The sequence below is a fragment of the Salvelinus fontinalis genome, chromosome 24 (genome assembly GCF_029448725.1).
Source record: "Salvelinus fontinalis isolate EN_2023a chromosome 24, ASM2944872v1, whole genome shotgun sequence".
Lineage (NCBI taxonomy): Eukaryota > Metazoa > Chordata > Actinopteri > Salmoniformes > Salmonidae > Salvelinus > Salvelinus fontinalis.
The window spans coordinates 45661186-45685138 of NC_074688.1; the positions used below are offsets into that span (position 1 = coordinate 45661186).

General features: G+C 46.1%; 2 protein-coding genes across 9 annotated transcripts in view; one reads left to right on the forward strand and one right to left on the reverse strand.

Annotated features, from left to right (window-relative positions):
- The window catches only part of stoml3a (stomatin (EPB72)-like 3a), a 32255-nt gene extending 30009 nt beyond the window's left edge, over positions 1-2246 (forward strand). Inside the window, exons 6-7 of the mRNA XM_055880856.1 lie at positions 1655-1789; positions 2055-2246. Coding sequence (XP_055736831.1) covers positions 1655-1789; positions 2055-2246 — 327 coding nt within the window. The remainder of the gene's footprint in view (positions 1-1654; positions 1790-2054) is intronic.
- Positions 2247-10163: 7917 nt separating this feature from the next.
- The window catches only part of mtus2b (microtubule associated tumor suppressor candidate 2b), a 161160-nt gene continuing 147370 nt past the window's right edge, over positions 10164-23953 (reverse strand). For 7 of the 8 annotated variants that reach the window (XM_055880799.1, XM_055880798.1, XM_055880797.1 and 4 more), the window contains 7 exons: positions 21992-22206; positions 19738-19843; positions 19483-19556; positions 19278-19376; positions 18272-18391; positions 17786-17886; positions 10164-16979 (listed from right to left, as the gene is read on the reverse strand). In XM_055880799.1, coding sequence (XP_055736774.1) covers positions 16733-16979; positions 17786-17886; positions 18272-18391; positions 19278-19376; positions 19483-19556; positions 19738-19843; positions 21992-22206 — 962 coding nt within the window. In that variant the 3' untranslated portion in view covers positions 10164-16732. The remainder of the gene's footprint in view (positions 16980-17785; positions 17887-18271; positions 18392-19277; positions 19377-19482; positions 19557-19737; positions 19844-21991; positions 22207-23953) is intronic. The other variant, XM_055880796.1, reaches the window with a different exon arrangement.

The window sequence follows — 23953 nt, forward strand, 5'->3', positions numbered from 1 at the left end:
GAGAACGCAGGATGGAGGTAGGCTATATAGCTGTTTATTTGTTCAGACTTGTCGCCATTCAATCTTCACAAAGAGACTAGAAAGCCATCTGCATCTTATTCTAGTCCTATATTATTCAAGCGTGTCATTACAATGATGATCAGGACAACAAAACATTTTATTTAACTGTTGAAGATTGTACAGGTGTATAAAATTGAGCACACAGCCATGCAATCAGTAGAATGGCCTTACTGAAGAGATCAGTGACTTTCAATGTGTCACCGTCATAGGATGCCATCTTTCCAACAAGTCAGTTTGTCAAATTTCTGCCCTGCTAGAGCTGTCCCAGTCAACTGTAAGTGCTGTTATTGTGAAGTGGGAACGTCTAGGAGCAACAACGGCTCAGCTGCGAAGTGGTAGGCCACACAAACTCACATATCGTTACTGCCGAGTGCTGAAGCACCTAGCGTGTAAAAATCATCTGTCCCCGAGTTCCAAACTGCCTCTGGAAGCAACGTCAGCACAATAATTGGGTTTCATGAAATGGGTTTCTGTGGCCGAGCAGCCGCACACAAGCCTAAGGTCACCACGCGCAATACCAAGAATCGTCTGGATTGGTGTAAAGCTCGCCGCCATTGGATTATGAAGCAGTGGAAACGCATGCTCTGGAGTGATAAATCACACTTCACCATCTGGCAGTCCAATGGAGGAATCTGGGTTTGGCGGATGCCAGGAGAACGCTACCTGCCCCAATGCATAGTGCTAACTGTAAAGTTTGGTGGAGGAGGAATAATGGTCTGGGGCAGAAATGGTTTGTCGAGATTGGTGTGGAAGAACTTGACTGGTCTGCACAGAGCCCTGACCTCAACCCCATAAAACACCTTTTGGATGAATTGGAACGCCGACTGCGAGCCAGGCCTAATCGCCCAACATCAGTGCCCAACCTCACTAATACTCTTGTGGCTGAATGGAAGCAAGTCCCCACAGCAATGTTCCAACATCTAGTGGAAAGCCTTCCCAGAAGAGTGAAGGCTGTTATAGCAGCAGAGGAGGACCAACTCCATATTAATGCCCATGATTTTGGAATGAGATGTTCGATGAGCAGGTGTCCACATATTTTTGGTGATGTAGTGTATTTTATATAATTGTAAATATGGCATCAAAATGTTTTATTCCCCCCCTAGCTGATGATTGTCTGCATCCGGCTCTGATCATGAAGTAATGAAACAGGCAGGGAGAATGAGCTCATCTGTGGTTGTCATGGCGAACACTCAACCTTCTGGCCGTAGCCCTGTGTGGCGTCAACTGTGCCACACAGCATATCCACGTTTATAGGCCACAGGGTCTCCACAGTTATGGTCTTCAACATTATTTTGAGTTAATTCCAAGAGGAGGTGGGTGTTCAATTTATTTAACAGTACACGGGGAGGGTCAAGTGAAAATATTTTTATAGTTGGGGAGAAGGGGGGGGAGGGGTCACATTTTTTTAATGACACCTTGAACATTAAATTTCGATCTGTCCTTTACCTGTTGTGGATGAATAGAGTCTAATCCCACATCGAACTCACCTGTTCTGGATAAATACACTAATAGGTGTAGATATTTCGTTAGCTGTATGATAGCTCTGGCCCGACTAATGTTTCTCTGTTTGCTGACCCTACTACCCCTTCCATAGGAGTCTCTGGACGAGGCCACTGACCCGTGGGGTATCAAGGTGGAGCGTGTGGAGATTAAGGACGTGAAGCTGCCCCACCAGCTGCAGAGAGCCATGGCTGCAGAGGCAGAAGCCAGCCGTGAGGCCAGGGCTAAGGTGAGGAGACACACTTCAGACAACTGTAGAAGACAGTCAACTGAGATGTACAATGTGAAATAAATACACTTATTTAATGGTAACTGTTTTCATCAATAGAGTCCCTCTTCTCTAGGCGATAGCGACGGAGGGGGAGATGAATGTTTCTCCATACTGAAAATCCATCTTTAGGTTTCTTACCTCTCTCTATCTCCCTCCCTCTTCCTAGGTGATAACTGAAAATCCATCTGTATGTTTCTTACTTCTATCTCCCTCCTCTCTCTAGGTGATAGCGGCAGAGGGGGAGATGAATGCCTCCAGGGCCCTGAAGGAGGCATCTCTAGTGATCTCTGAGTCTCCATCAGGCCTCCAGCTGAGATACCTCCAGACCCTCACCGCCATCGCTGCAGAGAAGAACTCCACCATCATCTTCCCTCTGCCCATAGACATGGTCAGCCACTTCATGCACAGGAAATGAGGGGTCACACAGTGTTGCATCTTCCCTCCCCTTTTGCCCTCCTTCACAGATCTGATAGGACTGGATAGGTGAAAGTAGCATGGCTGAAATGGCTGTTATTTACATCTATCCGGTAGGTGAAATGGCCGTTACTTACACCTATCTAGTAGGTGAAATGGCTGTTACGTACACCTATCCGGTAGGTGAAATGGCTGTTACGTACACCTATCTAGTAGGTGAAATGGCCATTACTTACACCTATCCAGGAGGTGAAATGGCCGTTACTTACACCTATCTAGGAGGTGAAATGGCCGTTACTTACACCTATCCGGTGGGTGAAATGGCCGTTACTTGCACCTATCCGGTGGGTGAAATGGCCGTTACTTGCACCTATCCAGGAGGTGAAATGGCCGTTACTTACACCTATCTAGTAGGTGAAATGGCCGTTACTTACACCTATCTAGTAGGTGAAATGGCCGTTACTTACACCTATCTAGTAGGTGAAATGGCCGTTACTTACACCTATCCGGGAGGTGAAATGGCCGTTACTTACACCTATCCGGTGGGTGAAATGGCCGTTACTTACACCTATCCGGTGGGTGAAATGGCCGTTACTTACATCTATCCGGGAGGTGAAATGGCCGTTACTTACACCTATCCGGTGGGTGAAATGGCCGTTACTTACACCTATCTGGGAGGTGAAATGGCCGTTACTTACACCTATCCGGTGGGTGAAATGGCCGTTACTTACACCTATCCGGTGGGTGAAATGGCCGTTACTTACACCTATCCGGTGGGTGAAATGGCCGTTACTTACACCTATCCAGGAGGTGAAATGGACGTTACTTACACCTATCCAGGAGGTGAAATGGCCGTTACTTACACCTATCCGGTGGGTGAAATGGCTGTTACTTACACCTATCCGGTGGGTGAAATGGCCGTTACTTACACCTATCCGGTGGGTGAAATGGCCGTTACTTACACCTATCCGGTGGGTGAAATGGCCGTTACTTACATCTATCCGGGAGGTGAAATGGCCGTTACTTACACCTATCCGGGAGGTGAAATGGCCGTTACTTACACCTATCCGGGAGGTGAAATGGCCGTTACTTACACCTATCCGGTGGGTGAAATGGCCGTTACTTACACCTATCCGGGAGGTGAAATGGCCGTTACTTACACCTATCCGGTGGGTGAAATGGCCGTTACTTACACCTATCCGGTGGGTGAAATGGCCGTTACTTACACCTATCCGGGAGGTGAAATGGCCGTTACTTACACCTATCCGGTGGGTGAAATGGCCGTTACTTACACCTATCCGGTGGGTGAAATGGCCGTTACTTACACCTATCCAGGAGGTGAAATGGACGTTACTTACACCTATCCAGGAGGTGAAATGGCTGTTACTTACACCTATCCGGTGGGTGAAATGGCCGTTACTTACACCTATCCAGGAGGTGAAATGGACGTTACTTACACCTATCCAGGAGGTGAAATGGCTGTTACTTACACCTATCCGGTAGGTGAAATGGCTGTTACTTACACCTGTCCAGGAGGTGAAATGGACGTTACTTACACCTATCCAGGAGGTGAAATGGACGTTACTTACACCTATCCAGGAGGTGAAATGGCTGTTACTTACACCTATCCAGGAGGTGAAATGGCTGTTACTTACACCTGTCCAGGAGGTGAAATGGCCGTTACTTACACCTATCCGGTGGGTGAAATGGCCGTTACTTACACCTATCCGGTGGGTGAAATGGCCGTTACTTACACCTATCCGGTGAGTGAAATGGCCGTTACTTACACCTATCCGGTGGGTGAAATGGCTGTTACTTACACCTATCTAGTAGGTGAAATGGCCGTTACTTACACCTATCCAGGAGGTGAAATGGCCGTTACTTACACCTATCCAGGAGGTGAAATGGACGTTACTTACACCTATCCAGGAGGTGAAATGGCCGTTACTTACACCTATCCGGTGGGTGAAATGGCCGTTACTTACACCTATCCAGGAGGTGAAATGGCTGTTACTTACACCTATCCGGTGAGTGAAATGGCCGTTACTTACACCTATCCGGTGGGTGAAATGGCCGTTACTTAAACCTATCCAGGAGGTGAAATGGCTGTTACTTACACCTATCCAGGAGGTGAAATGGACGTTACTTACACCTATCCAGGAGGTGAAATGGCTGTTACTTACACCTATCCGGGAGGTGAAATGGCCGTTACTTACACCTATCCGGGAGGTGAAATGGCTGTTACTTACACCTATCCGGTGGGTGAAATGGCCGTTACTTACACCTATCCGGGAGGTGAAATGGCCGTTACTTACGTCTATCTGGTGGGTGAAATGGCCGTTACTTACACCTATCCGGTGGGTGAAATGGCCGTTACTTACACCTATCCGGTGGGTGAAATGGCCGTTACTTACATCTATCCGGGAGGTGAAATGGCCGTTACTTACACCTATCCGGTGAGTGAAATGGCCGTTACTTGCACCTATCCGGTGGGTGAAATGGCCGTTACTTACATCTATCCGGTGGGTGAAATGGCCGTTACTTACACCTATCTAGTAGGTGAAATGGCAGTTACTTACACCTATCTAGTAGGTGAAATGGCCGTTACTTACACCTATCCGGTAGGTGAAATGGCCGTTACTTACACCTATCCAGTAGGTGAAATGGACGTTACTTAAACCTATCCGGTAGGTGAAATGGCCGTTACTTACACCTATCCGGTGGGTGAAATGGCCGTTACTTACACCTATCCGGTGGGTGAAATGGCCGTTACTTACACCTATCCGGTGGGTGAAATGGCCGTTACTTACACCTATCCGGTGGGTGAAATGGACGTTACTTACACCTATCCGGTGGGTGAAATGGCCGTTACTTACACCTATCCGGTGGGTGAAATGGCCGTTACTTACACCTATCCAGGAGGTGAAATGGCCGTTACTTACACCTATCCAGGAGGTGAAATGGCCGTTACTTACACCTATCCGGTGGGTGAAATGGCCGTTACTTACACCTATCCAGGAGGTGAAATGGCCGTTACTTACACCTATCCGGTGGGTGAAATGGCCGTTACTTACACCTATCCAGGAGGTGAAATGGCCGTTACTTACACCTATCCGGGAGGTGAAATGGCCGTTACTTACACCTATCCGGTGGGTGAAATGGACGTTACTTACACCTGTCCAGGAGGTGAAATGGCTGTTACTTACACCTATCCGGTGGGTGAAATGGCCGTTACTTACACCTATCCGGTGAGTGAAATGGCCGTTACTTACACCTGTCCAGGAGGTGAAATGGCTGTTACTTACACCTATCCGGTGGGTGAAATGGCCGTTACTTACACCTATCCGGTGGGTGAAATGGCCGTTACTTACACCTATCCGGTGGGTGAAATGGCCGTTACTTACACCTATCCGGTGGGTGAAATGGCCGTTACTTACATCTATCCGGGAGGTGAAATGGCCGTTACTTACACCTATCCGGGAGGTGAAATGGCCGTTACTTACACCTATCCGGGAGGTGAAATGGCCGTTACTTACACCTATCCGGTGGGTGAAATGGCTGTTACTTACACCTATCCAGGAGGTGAAATGGCTGTTACTTACACCTATCCGGTGGGTGAAATGGCCGTTACTTACACCTATCCGGTGAGTGAAATGGACGTTACTTACACCTGTCCAGGAGGTGAAATGGCTGTTACTTACACCTATCCGGTGGGTGAAATGGCCGTTACTTACACCTATCCGGTGAGTGAAATGGCCGTTACTTACACCTATCCGGTGGGTGAAATGGCTGTTACTTACACCTATCTAGTAGGTGAAATGGCCGTTACTTACACCTATCCAGGAGGTGAAATGGCCGTTACTTACATCTATCCGGGAGGTGAAATGGCCGTTACTTACACCTATCCGGGAGGTGAAATGGCCGTTACTTACACCTATCCGGGAGGTGAAATGGCCGTTACTTACACCTATCCGGTGGGTGAAATGGCCGTTACTTACACCTATCCGGGAGGTGAAATGGCCGTTACTTACACCTATCCGGTGGGTGAAATGGCCGTTACTTACACCTATCCGGTGGGTGAAATGGCCGTTACTTACACCTATCCGGGAGGTGAAATGGCCGTTACTTACACCTATCCGGTGGGTGAAATGGCCGTTACTTACACCTATCCGGTGGGTGAAATGGCCGTTACTTACACCTATCCAGGAGGTGAAATGGACGTTACTTACACCTATCCAGGAGGTGAAATGGCCGTTACTTACACCTATCTAGTAGGTGAAATGGCCGTTACTTACACCTATCCAGGAGGTGAAATGGCCGTTACTTACACCTATCCAGGAGGTGAAATGGCCGTTACTTACACCTATCCAGGAGGTGAAATGGCTGTTACTTACACCTATCCGGTGGGTGAAATGGCCGTTACTTACACCTATCCGGTGAGTGAAATGGCCGTTACTTACACCTATCCGGTGGGTGAAATGGCCGTTACTTACACCTATCCGGTGGGTGAAATGGCCGTTACTTACACCTATCCAGGAGGTGAAATGGCTGTTACTTACACCTATCCGGGAGGTGAAATGGCTGTTACTTACACCTATCCAGGAGGTGAAATGGCTGTTACTTACACCTATCCGGTGGGTGAAATGGCCGTTACTTACACCTATCCGGTGGGTGAAATGGCCGTTACTTACACCTATCCGGGAGGTGAAATGGCCGTTACTTACATCTATCTGGTGGGTGAAATGGCCGTTACTTACACCTATCCGGTGGGTGAAATGGCCGTTACTTACACCTATCCGGTGGGTGAAATGGCCGTTACTTACATCTATCCGGGAGGTGAAATGGCCGTTACTTACACCTATCCGGTGAGTGAAATGGCCGTTACTTGCACCTATCCGGTGGGTGAAATGGCCGTTACTTACATCTATCCGGTGGGTGAAATGGCCGTTACTTACACCTATCTAGTAGGTGAAATGGCAGTTACTTACACCTATCTAGTAGGTGAAATGGCCGTTACTTACACCTATCCGGTAGGTGAAATGGCCGTTACTTACACCTATCCAGTAGGTGAAATGGACGTTACTTAAACCTATCCGGTAGGTGAAATGGCCGTTACTTACACCTATCCGGTGGGTGAAATGGCCGTTACTTACACCTATCCGGTGGGTGAAATGGCCGTTACTTACACCTATCCGGTGGGTGAAATGGACGTTACTTACACCTATCCGGTGGGTGAAATGGCCGTTACTTACACCTATCCGGTGGGTGAAATGGCCGTTACTTACACCTATCCAGGAGGTGAAATGGCCGTTACTTACACCTATCCAGGAGGTGAAATGGCCGTTACTTACACCTATCCGGTGGGTGAAATGGCCGTTACTTACACCTATCCAGGAGGTGAAATGGCCGTTACTTACACCTATCCGGTGGGTGAAATGGCCGTTACTTACACCTATCCAGGGGGTGAAATGGCCGTTACTTACACCTATCCAGGAGGTGAAATGGCCGTTACTTACACCTATCCGGTGGGTGAAATGGCCGTTACTTACACCTATCCAGGAGGTGAAATGGCCGTTACTTACACCTATCCGGTGGGTGAAATGGACGTTACTTACACCTGTCCAGGAGGTGAAATGGCTGTTACTTACACCTATCCGGTGGGTGAAATGGCCGTTACTTACACCTATCCGGTGAGTGAAATGGCCGTTACTTACACCTATCCAGGAGGTGAAATGGCTGTTACTTACACCTATCCGGTGGGTGAAATGGCCGTTACTTACACCTATCCGGTGGGTGAAATGGCCGTTACTTACACCTATCCGGTGGGTGAAATGGCCGTTACTTACACCTATCCGGTGGGTGAAATGGCCGTTACTTACATCTATCCGGGAGGTGAAATGGCCGTTACTTACACCTATCCGGGAGGTGAAATGGCCCTTACTTACACCTATCCGGGAGGTGAAATGGCCGTTACTTACACCTATCCGGTGGGTGAAATGGCCGTTACTTACACCTATCCGGGAGGTGAAATGGCCGTTACTTACACCTATCCGGTGGGTGAAATGGCCGTTACTTACACCTATCCGGTGGGTGAAATGGCCGTTACTTACACCTATCCGGGAGGTGAAATGGCCGTTACTTACACCTATCCAGGAGGTGAAATGGCCGTTACTTACACCTATCCGGGAGGTGAAATGGCCGTTACTTACACCTATCCAGGAGGTGAAATGGCCGTTACTTACACCTATCCAGGAGGTGAAATGGCCGTTACTTACACCTATCCAGGAGGTGAAATGGACGTTACTTACACCTATCCAGGAGGTGAAATGGCTGTTACTTACACCTATCCGGTGGGTGAAATGGCCGTTACTTACACCTATCCGGTGAGTGAAATGGACGTTACTTACACCTGTCCAGGAGGTGAAATGGCTGTTACTTACACCTATCCGGTGGGTGAAATGGCCGTTACTTACACCTATCCGGTGAGTGAAATGGCCGTTACTTACACCTATCCGGTGGGTGAAATGGCTGTTACTTACACCTATCCAGTGGGTGAAATGGCCGTTACTTACACCTATCCGGTGAGTGAAATGGCCGTTACTTACACCTATCTAGTAGGTGAAATGGCCGTTACTTACACCTATCCAGGAGGTGAAATGGCCGTTACTTACACCTATCCAGGAGGTGAAATGGACGTTACTTACACCTATCCAGGAGGTGAAATGGCCGTTACTTACACCTATCCGGTGGGTGAAATGGCCGTTACTTACACCTATCCAGGAGGTGAAATGGCTGTTACTTACACCTATCCGGTGAGTGAAATGGCCGTTACTTACACCTATCCAGGAGGTGAAATGGACGTTACTTACACCTATCCAGGAGGTGAAATGGCTGTTACTTACACCTATCCGGTGGGTGAAATGGCCGTTACTTACACCTATCCGGGAGGTGAAATGGCCGTTACTTACGTCTATCTGGTGGGTGAAATGGCCGTTACTTACACCTATCCGGTGGGTGAAATGGCCGTTACTTACACCTATCCGGTGGGTGAAATGGCCGTTACTTACATCTATCCGGGAGGTGAAATGGCCGTTACTTACACCTATCCGGTGAGTGAAATGGCCGTTACTTGCACCTATCCGGTGGGTGAAATGGCCGTTACTTACATCTATCCGGTGGGTGAAATGGCCGTTACTTACACCTATCTAGTAGGTGAAATGGCAGTTACTTACACCTATCTAGTAGGTGAAATGGCCGTTACTTACACCTATCCGGTAGGTGAAATGGCCGTTACTTACACCTATCCAGTAGGTGAAATGGACGTTACTTACACCTATCCGGTAGGTGAAATGGCCGTTACTTACACCTATCCGGTGGGTGAAATGGCCGTTACTTACACCTATCCGGGAGGTGAAATGGCCGTTACTTACACCTATCCGGTGGGTGAAATGGCCGTTACTTACACCTATCCGGTGGGTGAAATGGCCGTTACTTACACCTATCCGGTGGGTGAAATGGACGTTACTTACACCTATCCGGTGGGTGAAATGGCCGTTACTTACACCTATCCAGGAGGTGAAATGGCCGTTACTTACACCTATCCGGTGGGTGAAATGGCCGTTACTTACACCTATCCAGGAGGTGAAATGGCCGTTACTTACACCTATCCAGGAGGTGAAATGGCCGTTACTTACACCTATCCGGTGGGTGAAATGGCCGTTACTTACACCTATCCAGGAGGTGAAATGGCCGTTACTTACACCTATCCGGTGGGTGAAATGGCCGTTACTTACACCTATCCAGGAGGTGAAATGGCAACAACATGATGTTGTAGAGCCATACACACTGTCTAATTTATACTAGAGTACATAACTTCTACATCTGTGGAGAAAAAAGCAAACACTATATTTACAAAGTCTTATTTTTTTTCCCATTATATTTTAATACTTCAATCCAAAGTGCCACATATACAGACATTAGTGTCTCATAATAAAAACCACAATGTTTAACTTCTACCATCCCAAGCTACGGTGGCAGTTTGGAACAAAATGAAACCAAGTTCTTTATAAAAACAAACAACGCAAAAGACACACTTATTGAAGAGACATGCTTTCATATCAACAACATGGCAGAACCTGTGCAGAAGAAGAATTCCAAACAATCTTTACAACAAAATGATCATCACGTAAAACAATAGCAATAACCAAGGTATCAACATCCATGTGAGACAACAACCCCTCATTAGATATGCATCTACTGGGAACCCACCCTTCTGTTCTAGAATGGAAGGAACATTAAAGAGTTCTAGAGTACATCTACTGGGAACCCAACCTTCTGTTCTAGAATGGAAGGAACATTAAAGAGTTCTAGAGTACATCTACTGGGAACCCAACCTTCTGTTCTAGAATGGAAGGAACATTAGAGAGTTCTAGAGTACATCTACTGGGAACCCAACCTTCTGTTCTAGAATGGAAGGAACATTAAAGAGTTCTAGAGTACATCTACTGGGAACCCAACCTTCTGTTCTAGAATGGAAGGAACATTAAAGAGTTCTAGAGTACATCTACTGGGAACCCAACCTTCTGTTCTAGAATGGAAGGAACTTTAAAGAGTTCTAGAGTTTATTGGTCATAATGGGCAAATCCACAAGACATAGAACAATCAGGACACTTCCAAACCTGACAGAACATTAGGTTTCAGATAAATCTCCATATGTCACCAACCAGTTACTATCGGCCTTTAGCCTGAAGTGCTAACCTCATTTTAAATACCTTTTCCCTATGTCACCAACCAGTTACTAAGCTATCAGCCTTTAGCTCAAAGGGCTAATGTCTGGTAAGGGTATCTGCGGAGGCATCATCTCCTCTGCAGCCATGCAGTCAATCTACTGTAGTTCTACTATGTCTATATCTATTCTGCTATATCTATATCTAGGTAGATATCATCATCCAGATATCGGTGTAACTCTGCTTCAAATGCTTACATTGACACAGTGTAAATAGGACGTTATATACAAGGGAAAGTGGTGGTTTTCTACACCACATCATCTAACTCTGAATCAACTAATATGCTTTTATTTTACATTGCTAAGTGTTGTTAAACAAATTCTTAAAGAAAAAAATAAAATAATAAATACTGTATGATACTTTACATCCGGTGGACATTTTACAACGTGGTTTAAATATGTTGTGTCACAATACAAAACCCACAACAAAAAAAAACTACAATAACACATTTAAAAATCATGAATAAATGTAAAATAAATGTTTAAAATAATAAAATGTTTAAATTAATAAATGGCAGTCTCTTGGCTTTCTGTTATGAGTCATGAATTCCTTCAAGACCTGAGATTGATCTCTGATTTGAGACAAGAGGTATAACAGTTCAATAAAATGAATACAATGGTTACTGTTTTCCAATATTCATCGTGAATAATCATATTCCATTGAACAATTTTTCCCAAACAAGACTTCCTGGTTAGCTAGTATTATGACACGACAAAGATCCAGTCAAATGGAGAAAAAGAGATTGAAAGTCACAATGGGTTTTCCACAGCTGCCTAGATGTCACTCGTGGATCTCAAAAAATGTTTGACTCACACAAAGACGCAAGTTGAGTTGATCGCAAAGAGATGCAATGATAAGTACACTTGGACAGAGAGTGACAACAAGAGTAGATTCACCATGGTCACAATGTGTAAATAAATAAATAACAGACTGGTACCAGAACATTCTTCTAGAACTTTCACTTCAGATCAGTAACTGTATCCCGTGAGGTTTGTCTCATTGGCTGAGTTTACACAGGATAACCCAAATCTGATATTCTTTTCACTAATTGGTTTTTTGACCTCACTCATTTGTTTTTTTGACCAATCAGATCAGCTCATTTGCCAATAATAGTGCTAAAGATCAGAATGGGCTGCCTGTGTAAACACAGTCACTAAAGATCAGAATGGGCTGCCTGTGTAAACACAGCCACTAAAGATCAGAATGGGCTGCCTGTGTAAAACACAGCCACTAAAGATCAGAATGGGCTGCCTGTGTAAACACAGTCACTGCAGGATCACAGACCTAACTAATCCAGACGGAATAAATGAGGGCATCAACAGTGCTAAGGCCTGGGGCTGCAGGGAAAACAACTATGATACTAATGTAACCTGTCCATCAATGGGGGATCAACTCCTTATCCTTTTCAAGGTGATTCTCAACACGTCAATACCATTCAGAGAGTGGTAGGTTACACGGGCAATGTATTTCAAGGGGACATGTAGTTTATGCCACACGGTTCGCCTAAGAACTCATTAATCCATCTATGCTTAATGACGTGAGAACACGGCTCATGGCTTTTCCTTCAAGGGACCTGAACGGAAGTAAAGTAGTGCACTACTACTTTTGGATGCAACCACAGAGTCTCTATCTCCTATCAACCACAGAGTCTCTATCGTCTATCACCCACAGAGTCTCTATCTCCTATCAACCACAGAGTCTCTATCTTCTATCAACCACAGAGTCTCTATCTTCTATCAACCACAGAGTCTCTATCTTCTATCAACCACAGAGTCTCTATCTTCTATCAACCACAGAGTCTCTATCTCCTAACCACAGAGTCTCTATCTCCTATCACCCACAGAGTCTCTATCTCCTATCAACCACAGAGTCTCTATCTCCTATCAACCACAGAGTCTCTATCTCCTATCACCCACAGAGTCTCTATCTCCTATCACCCACAGAGTCTCTATCTCCTATCAACCACAGAGTCTCTATCTCCTATCACCCACAGAGTCTCTATCTCCTATCAACCACAGAGTCTCTATCTCCTATCACCAACAGAGTCTCTATCTTCTATCAACCACAGAGTCTCTATCTTCTATCACCCACAGAGTCTCTATCTCCTATCAACCACAGAGTCTCTATCTCCTATCAACCACAGAGTCTCTATCTTCTATCAACCACAGAGTCTCTATCTTCTATCACCCACAGAGTCTCTATCTCCTATCAACCACAGAGTCTCTATCTCCTATCAACCACAGAGTCTCTATCTCCTATCAACCACAGAGTCTCTATCTTCTATCACCCACAGAGTCTCTATCTCCTATCAACCACAGAGTCTCTATCTTCTATCAACCACAGAGTCTCTATCTTCTATCAACCACAGAGTCTCTATCTTCTATCAACCACAGAGTCTCTATCTTCTATCACCCACAGAGTCTCTATCTCCTATCAACCACAGAGTCTCTATCTTCTATCAACCACAGAGTCTCTATCTCCTATCAACCACAGAGTCTCTATCTCCTATCAACCACAGAGTCTCTATCTTCTATCAACCACAGTCTCTATATTCTATCAACCACAGAGTCTCCATCTTCTATTCATCTGCAACACTTTAATTTCAAAAAGATGTAACCAGAGGTGTGCTTGCACTTCTTTGACAACAGTTAGTCAAACCTTTTGCGAGACACCATCCACTTCAATTCATTCTCCTACTGACATACTGTATGACCGTCTGGGTGGGTGGGAGTCCCTAAGAACGGGAATATCCCACAACCAGGAACAAAACAGGAAGACAGCTACACCACCATGCTTTACAGTGAGCAAGATCATTGGTTACAAAATGTTACAAATGTCATCAGAGAAAACATATTTTGATTGGCAGTTCATCATGATTCTCTGGGTTGTTGTAAATCCTCTATGTAAAGCAGTTCATCATGATTCTCTGGTCTGATGTAAATCCTCTATGTAAAGCAGTTCATCATGATTCTCTGGGTTGGTGTAAATCCTCTATGTAAAGCAGTTCATCATGATTCTCTGGGTTGGTGTACATCCTCTACGTAAAGCAGTTCAACATGATTCTCTGGGTTGGTGTAAATCCTCTATGTAAAGCAGTTCATCATGGTTATCTGGGTTGGTGTAAATCCTCTATGTAAAGCAGTTCATCATGATTCTCTGGGTTGGTGTAAATCCTCTATGTAAAGCAGTTCATCATGATTCTCTGGGTTGGTGTAAATCCTCTATGTAAAGCAGTTCAACATGATTCTCTGGGTTGTTGTAAATCCTCTATGTAAAGCAGTTCATGATGATTCTCTGGGTTGGTGTAAATCCTCTATGTAAAGCAGTTCATCATGATTCTCTGGGTTGGTGTAAATCCTCTATGTAAAGCAGTTCAACATGATTCTCTGGGTTGTTGTAAATCCTCTATGTAAAGCAGTTCATCATGATTCTCTGGGTTGGTGTAAATCCTCTATGTAAAGCAGTTCATCATGATTCTCTGGGTTGGTGTAAATCCTCTATGTAAAGCAGTTCAACATGATTCTCTGGGTTGGTGTAAATCCTCTATGTAAACAGGAAAGACGAGGCGAAATGAGAGTAGAGAAGTTGTAGTCTGAAGACAGATGCGGAGGATTGCAGAGAATCAGTTTGCCATGGTCCAATACAGGCGTTGCCAGAAGACTGCCCTACATAAAGTACATCCCAACTGTGAATTTAACTCTAAAGTAAAGTACTACACAGTACTACTGTCTATGGACCCTAATGTACTACAGTCTATAGACCCTAAAGTAAAGTACTGCACAGTAGTACTGTGCAGTACTTTAGGGTCCATAGACAGTAGTACTGTGTAGTACGTTAGGGTCCATAGACAGTAGTACTGTGCAGTACTTTAGGGTCCATAGACAGTAGTACTGTGTAGTACGTTAGGGTCCATAGACAGTATCCTAAGGTAAAGTACTGTACAGCCTTACTGGGATCCAAAGGTAAAGTACTACACACCTCTATTTGGTGCCCTAAAATAAAGTACCTTACCCTATTGTACCTTACCCTATTGTAAGGTAATGCACAGCCCTACAGTGACCCTCAGCTGAAGTACTGAACAGATGCCTTGACGATCCAAGTCTTTCTAGGACTGTGTCAGTGTTAGGTCGGTAGATTTCTGTGTCCAACATTGATCCTTCATGTGGCTCAGTAGCAGTCTAACTGGGCTAACTGGATTAAATGGGGTGTCAGGACTTTATGATCCAAGTCTTTCTAGGACTGTGTCAGTGTTAGGTCGGTAGATTTCTGTGTCCAACATTGATCCTTCATGTGGCTCAGTAGAAGTCTAGGGCTAACTGGATTAAATGGGGTGTCAGGACTTTATAAACTTAACCAGTATGTTGCAGTGCCCGCTTACTTATATACTGTAACTATTCATATGCGAGGCAGCAGGTAGCCTAGCGGTCAATATCCTTGAGCCAGTAACCGACAGGTCCCCGAGCTGACTAGGTGAAAAAAAAAACTATCTGTCGACGTGCCCTTGAGCAAGGCACTTAACCCTAATTGTTCCTGTAAGTCTGTCTGGAGAAGACTGTCTGCTAAATGACTAACATGTAAATGTAATATGCACTATATGAAGGCTAACATCATGAATTGATATGCAGCCGTTTCTTCATGCTGTCATGTAGTTCCTGGGGACCTTGAGAAGGATATTGCTGGTGAGAGACCTGCCTACAGTATACAGAAGGCAGACAGTAAAGGCAAGACAGGGAAGGCGCTTCTTGTATTCATTGTTGCGTTTCTGACCAGTAGCTGACGATACAGTTGGAGGTAAATACATGAAGATAGATACTGTAGGCTCCCATGAGATCCAAAATGGCGGAGTGAGTCCTTCTTCTACATCAGTCTGTCTGCTTGATAGAATTTATAAAGGGAAAGGGCATCAGCGTGTTTTTGATAGAGAGAGGATGTTGTTGTTTTTTATCCTACATTCAAAACCTCCGTGGTTAGAGAGCACAGACCATGTGATATTACAATACGTGAAGGCGGAGGTACAAACAGATGGATGGAGGGGAACTCTGCCCGCGATCCTTACTTGGGACACAGAATTTGTCACTTCAGAATTTGTCACACAGATGAGTTGCCTTGGCCTGTGTCTATATCCATCTAGTAGTGGAACACGGAACTGTACACGTTTTACAGACAGAGGGTCGTTTCACCGCAGAGATACTAAAGTGACCACCCCAAACGGGTTTGGTCAGCATTGAAGCCAACTCTCCTTTAGATAGGGAGACTAATACACACAAAAGGGGGAAAACGTTTCTGCGTTGACTGGATGGAGACATATGTCTTCCTCATCGGGGATAGAACGGTGATAAAATAACAGTCCCAGAGTTCCAGGGATGAACGGACGGAAGGAGAGACGTTGTGGCTAGAAGCAGAGCTCTTCCTCCATATTAAAAAAAAGGGAGAGAAAAAGTAAGGGACTTCCCAAGACGAGTCAGTGGACGGATGAAGTCAGTGGACGGATGAAGTCAGTGGATGGATGAAGTCAGTGGACGGATGAAGTCAGTGGATGGATGGAGTCAGTGGACGGATGAAGTCAGTGGACGGATGAAGTCAGTGGATGGATGAAGGGATGTAGTGGGAGGAAGAAATGTTCCTCCATCATCCTCCTCCTCATCTGGAAAAGGAGATGAGGGAGATGGAGGCGATGGGGAGGCATTGAGGAGAGGCGGTCTCATTGGTGGTAGGAGTGGGGTCGTGCGGGTGACCCCGGGCCAGCGGTGGAACGGTGGTGACCAGGGGAGGAGGTGTTGGAGGAGTGGAGGACGGGAGAGGCTCGGTGGATGGGGGAGCCGGCGGGGGACATGTGAGGGCTCTGCAGACGCCACAGCAGCTCCTCGTTGTTCCGACTCAGGCGTTTCTTCTCGTTGCTCTCCTTCTCCATTGACTCCTGGAGGTTGGCGTTCTCCTCCGAGAGTTGTCTATATGGGAGAACAGAGGGTGGAGGGAGGAAGGGTGGAGGAGAGGGGATGGATAGAGGGGGAATGGTTAGAGAATGGAAGGGTGGAAGAGGGATAGAAGAGGGGTGGAGTAGGGGAGGAGTGGGAGGGTGGAGAAGGGATAGAAGAGGGGTGGAGCAGGGGAGGAGTGGGAGGGTGGAGAAGGGAAAGAGGAGGGGTGGAGCAGGGGGAGGGTGGAGAAGGGATAGAGGAGGGGTGGAGTAGGGGAGGAGTGGGAGGGTGGAGAAGGGATAGAGGAGGGGTGGAGCAGGGTGAGGGTGGAGAAGGGATAGAGGAGGGGTGGAGTAGGGGAGGAGTGGGAGGGTGGAAGAGGGATAGAGGAGGGGTGGAGTAGGGGAGGAGTGGGAGGGTGGAGACGGGATAGAGGAGGGGTGGAGTAGGGGAGGAGTGGGAGGGTGGAGAAGGGATAGAGGAGGGGTGGAGCAGGGGAGGAGTGGGAGGGTGGAGCAGGGGAGGAGTGGGAGGGTGGAGAAGGGATAGAGGAGGGGTGGAGCAGGGGAGGAATGGGAGGGTGGAGAAGGGGAGGAGGAGGAGTATTGAGGGGTTGTAAAAAAACAACATTATTTATGAGATAACAAAAGACAGAACGAACACCTTTAAAAAGGTGAGGTGTTGTCAGACTACACTTTGAAAAGAGTTTGCGGGTGGGCTAGGTTCTTGTCTATCCTGGCCCTCAGGTCTTCATTCTGCTGGTGTCTGTTACATGGACATGGCTAGGTTCTTGTCTATCCTGGCCCTCAGGTCTTCATTCTGCTGGTGTCTGTTACCTGGACATGGCTAGGTTCTTGTCTATCCTGGCCCTCAGGTCTTCGTTCTGCTGCTGTAACATCTGTACCCTTTCCTCCAGGAAGACGTTCTTTTGGGCCTGCTCAAAAACACATGGACAGTAGCGCCAACATTAAATTCAACATTACACACACAGGCATGCACACAGGGATGCACACAGGTGCCCACACACAGCACAATATTTAATTCTTCAAACCAAGCGCTTTCTCTGCTCAATTAAAAAGCCACCACTTTCTGAAGGTGTACGAATGCTCGTTCTGTCACTCGTTCTGCCTTATTTGCTTGAGTTCTCATATAACCATTCTGATGCATAATCATTCATTTTGAGCCTACCATTCTGATACATAACCATTCTGATACATAACCCTTCATTTTGAGCCTACCATTCTGATACATAACCATTCTGATACATAACCCTTCATTTTGAGCCTACCATTCTGATACATAACCATTCATTTTGAGCCTACCATTCTCTCCAGCTCCGAGATCTTGACATCCTGTTCGTGGATCTGTTGGTTCTTCATTAAAAGAACTTCCTTCAAGCTCTTTAGATCCTCCTCAATATGCTGGTACGGAGCCAGAGCATCCTGAGAGCAAAACCAAGAAATGACGAGGGACTGAATCCCATCGATAATGCAAGCATTGATCAACTCTAAAGTCCCATCTATACCCGGTGCTGACATGGGTCCTTTGTCTTGATTGTGTCTACATTCTGAATGTGCACACATTTACAGAAATTTGTCGACACATGGCAGTAAAATTCCCAAAATGTTCCATACACCCAAAAAAGCTTATTTCTCTCAAATTTCTGTGCACAACTTTGTTTATATCCCTGTTAGTGAGCAGTTCTCCTTTGCCAGGATAATCCATTCACCTGACAGGTGTGGCATATCAAGAAGCTGATTAAACAGTAGTATCATTACACAGGTGCACCTTGTGCTGGGGACAATAAAAGGTCACTTTAAAATGTGCAGTTTTGTCACAACAACACAATACCACAGATGTCTCAAGTTTTGAGGGCACGTGCAATTGCATGCTGACTGCAGGAATGTCCACCAGAGCTGTTGCCAGATATTTGAATGTTCATTTCTCTACCATAAGCCACCACCAAACGTTGTTTTAGAGAATTTGGCAGTATGTCCAACGGGCATCACAACCGCAGACCACATGTAACCACGCCAGCTCAGGACCTCCATATCCGGCTTTTTCAACTGTGGGAAAAAGTGGATGCGCCTGGCTCCCAAGTGGGTGGGCTAGATCCGTCTACACTTTTAAGACACTTTTAAGATATCGAGATACAATGGGTGCCTGACTACCTCCGGAGATGGACAGGAGAGGATCTGATCACAATCAGATCACCATGTGTCTTTTAATCATCTACACCCGTTAAGAGATCTGATCACAATTAGCATGTAGAGAAGATTGGGACAAAGGATGCATGTTAGCAGCAGGTATAAACGGGGCTGCTGTTACCACTATCTGTTCGTCGGTGCTCCTGCGTAGAGCCTCCTCAAAGCGCTTGGCTCGGTCTCTCAGGCTGCGGTTCTGAAACGTCAGCGTGTCCACCTGGTCCTGGACACAAATGTTTAAACACGACATTATATATATGTCATCATTACAATCAATTGATTGATTGGTTGGTCCATTGATTGATAACATTACCGTAACTCTACTGTACCTGCAGCGACAGTCTGAGCTTCTCAAAGTCCTCTTCCAATGACTTCCTCTGCTGCTCATGGGCCATCTTCAGGTCTGATGGAAACATCAGAACACAATTTAGTCAGGATGTAGTTAAGTGTAGTTTCTTTAAAGGCAAAGTTTACAGGCCTCTCTCTCTCTCAGACCAGGTTGTGTTGAGAGTCCACAGAGCAGTGTTTTCTAAATGGTGGATTACAGTCAGTTCTTCTGGGTCACAATACAAAACAAGATGTACTTTTGACAGTCCTGGCATGCTCCTCCTTCAGAGTGACCAGTGTGTCGTTGTGGTTGTTCTCCATTTCAGTCAGAGCTTCCTCATGGTTCTCCGTCACCTCCTCCATCTGGAGACACACATGAACACAGTAGGGGGGGGGGGGGGGGTATCTTTATATGCATTTATATGACTGTGTTGTAGCTGTAACCCCCCCCTCTGAAAAAGAAAAATGACAAAACTAAATAAAAAGTTGGCCATAAAGAAAGCAAAACAAAAATCACATTGACAATCTAGTCACAATCACATTCAGTCGCACAATCAAAACCCTGCTGTTGTTATTTTATGTGTGTTTCTGTACAGAGCATTCAGAAAGTATTCAGACCCTTTGACTATTTCCACATTTCGTTACGTTACAGCCTTATTCTAAAATGGATTAAATCGCTTTTTCCCCCTCATCAATCTACACACAATACCCCATAATGACATCACAATACCCCATAATGACATCACAATACCCCATAATGACATCACAATACCGCATAATGGCAAAGCCCCATTTTTGCAAATGTATAAAAAAACAAAACAACTGAAATATCACATTTAAGTATTCAGACCCTTTACTCAGTACTTTGTTGAAGCCCTTTTGGCAGCGATTACAGTCTTGAGTCTTCTTGGGTAAGACGCTACAAGCTTGGCACACCTGTTTTGGAGAGTTTCTCCCATTCTTCTCTGCAGATCCTCTCAAGCTCTGTCAGGTTGTTTGGGGAGCGTCGCTGCACAGCTATTTTCAAGTCTCTCCAGAGATATTCGATCGGGTTCAAATCCGGGCTCTGGCTGGGCTACTCAGGGATATTCAAAGACTTGTCCCGAAGCCACTCCTGCGTTGTCTTGGTTGTGCTTAGGGTTGTTGTCCTGTTGGAAGGGGAACCTTCGCCCCAGTCTGAGGTCCTGAGCGCTCTGGAGCAGATCTTCAACAAGGATCTCTCTGTATTTGCTCCGTTCATCTTTCCCTCGATCCTGACTAGTCTCCCAGTCCCTGCCGCTGAAAAACATCCCCACAGCATGATGCTGCCACCACCATACTTCACCGTAGGGATGGTGCCAGGTTTCCTCCAGACATGACGCTTGGCATTCAGGCCAAAGAGTTCAATTTTGGTTTCATCAGACCAAAGAATCTTGTTTCTCATGGTCAGAGTCCTTTGGGTGCCTTTTGGCAAACTCCAAGCAGGCTGTCATGTGACATTTACTGAGGAGTGGCTTCCGTCTGGCCACTCTACCATAAAGGCCTGATTGGTGGAGTGCTGAAGAGATGGTTGTCCTTCTGGAAGGTTCTCCCATCTCCACAGAGGAACTCTGGACCTCTGTCAGAATGACCATCGAGTTCTTGGTCACCTCCCTGACCAAGGCCCTTCTCCCCCGATTGTTCAGTTTGGCCGGGCGGCCAGCTCTAGGAAGAGTCTTGGTGGTTCCAAACTTCTTCCATTTCAGAATGATGGAGGCCACTGTGTTCTTAGGGACCTTCAATGCTGCAGAAACTTTTTGGTATCTCCCCAGATCTGTGCCTCGACACAATCCTGTCTTGGAGCTCTATGGATAATTCCTTGAACCTCATGGCTTGGTTTTTGCTCTGACATGCACTGTCAACTGTGGGACCTTATATAGACAGGTGTGTGCCTTTCCAAATCATGTCCAATCAATTGAATTTACCACAGATGGATTCCAATCATGTGTTAGAAACATCTCAAGGATGATCAATGGACACAGGATGCACCTGAGCTCAATTCTGAGACTCATAGCAAACGGTCTGAATACTGATGTAAATAAGGTATCTGTTTTTTTATTTTAAATAAATTAGTAAAAATGTCTAAAAACCTGTTTTCACTTTTGTCATTATGGGATATTGTGTTTAGATTGATGAGGAAATGTTTTTACTTAATCCATTTTAGAATACGGCTGTAACGTAACAAAATGTGGAAAAAGTCGAGGGGTCTGAATACTTTCCGAATGCACTGTATGTATGTATGTATGTATGTATGTATGTATGTATGTATGTATGTATGTATGTATGTATGTATGTATGTATGTATGTATGTATGTGCGTGTGTATGTAACCGCGGCAGGCAGTCTAAGTGTGTGTGTGTGTGTGTGTGTGTGTGTGTGTGTGTGTGTGTGTGTGTGTGTGTGTGTGTGTGTGTGTGTGTGTGTGTGTGTGTGTGTGTGTGTGTGTGTGTGTGTGTGTGTGTGTATATATATATATATATATATTCCTCCCTACCTGCTCCAGCTGCTGTGTCCTCAGTCTCTCCAGCTGCTCCTGTTGTTGGGCCTCCAGGCGCTGTATCTCCAGGCTGTGATACTGCCTCAGTCTCTCCTCCAGCCGGCCCAGCTCACTCTGCTGCTGGGCACGCAGTCCCTCCAGCTCCCGCTCAAACCTCCGCTCCAACTCCTCCTTGTCCTGCTGCAGAATCTCCCACCGCGACACACTTGAGGCTTGGGGGGGAGGGGGTGATGGAGGAGAAGACATAGGGAAGAATGATAGTATAGTTACTTTACGTTTTCAAGACGATTCAATACGTGTCTGGATTCCATACAGCATCAAACTCATTCCTTGGAGAGCTTAGTGTCTGTGGGATTTAGATGTTCCTTTCAGTTAGCACCTACACAACCAGGTGAGGGGAGTTCTTTACTAATTAGTGACCTTAGTTCATCAATCCAAGGGAGGGGCGAAAACCCCGCCGTGGAATGAGTTTGACACGTGCGTGCGTGCGTGCGTGCGTGCGTGCGTGCGTGCGTGTGTGTGTGTGTGTGTGTGTGTGTGTGTGTGTGTGTGTGTGCTGTATGTCTATGGTGTATGTCTATGGTGTATATGTTTGTTTTTACTCCATGTGTAACTATGTGTTGTTGTATGTGTCGAACTGCTTTGCTTTATCTTGGCCAGGTCGCAATTGTAAATGAGAACGTGTTCTCAATTTGCCTACCTGGTTAAATAAAGGTTAAATAAAATAAAATAAAGTATGTACTATGTAGGAAACTGAGCTGATCCATAAAGGAGACTAGACATCTACCACCCCATTACCACTATCAGATTAGACCCATAAGGGAGACTAGACATCTACCACCCCACTACCACTATCAGATTAGACCCATAAGGGAGTCTAGACATCTACATCCCCACCACCACTATCAGATTAGAACCATAAGGGAGACATCTAAATCAAATCAAATCAATTTATATAGCCCTTCGTACATCAGCTGAAATCACAAAGTGCTGTACAGAAACCCAGCCTAAAACCCCAAACAGCAAGCAATGCAGATGTAGAAGCACGGTGGCTAGGAAAAACTACCACCCAACTACCAGCCAACTACCACCCAACTACCAGATTAGAGCCATAAGGGTGACATCTACCACCCCACTACCAGATTAGAGCCATAAGGGTGACATCTACCACCCCACTACCAGATTAGAGCCATAAGGGTGACATCTACCACCCCAATACCAGATTAGAGCCATAAGGGTGACATCTACCACCCCACTACCAGATTAGAGCCATAAGGGTGACATCTACCACCCCACTACCAGATTAGAGCCATAAGGGTGACATCTACCACCCCACTACCAGATTAGAGCCATAAGGGTGACATCTACCACCCCACTACCAGATTAGAGCCATAAGGGTGACATCTACCACCCCACTACCAGATTAGAGCCATAAGGGTGCCATCTACCACCCCACTACCACCCAACTACCAGATTAGAGCCATAAGGGTGCCATCTACCACCCCACTACCACCCAACTACCAGATTAGAGCCATAAGGGTGACATCTACCACCCCACTACCAGAGGAAGGCAACAACATATTCGCCACGCTGGTCCTCAACACCGGGGTTCCTGCTTAGTCCCCTCCTGTTCTCCCTGTACTTCCCTGTTCCCCCACGACTGTGGCCGTACACGACTCCAACACCGTCGTTAAGTTTGCCGACGACACGACGGTGGTAAGCCTGACTATCGACGACGGTGGTAAGCCTGACCATCGACGACGTTGAGACAGTCTACCTGGAGGAGGTCAGAGACCTGGCAGTGTAGTGCCAGGGCAACAACCTCTCCCTCAACATCAGGGGCCGAGCACGCCCCCATTCACATTCGACAGGGCTGTATTGGAGATGGTCGAGAGCTTCAAGTTCCTCGGTGTACACATCACTAAAGGACTTATCGTGGTACAAAAGACACCAAGACAG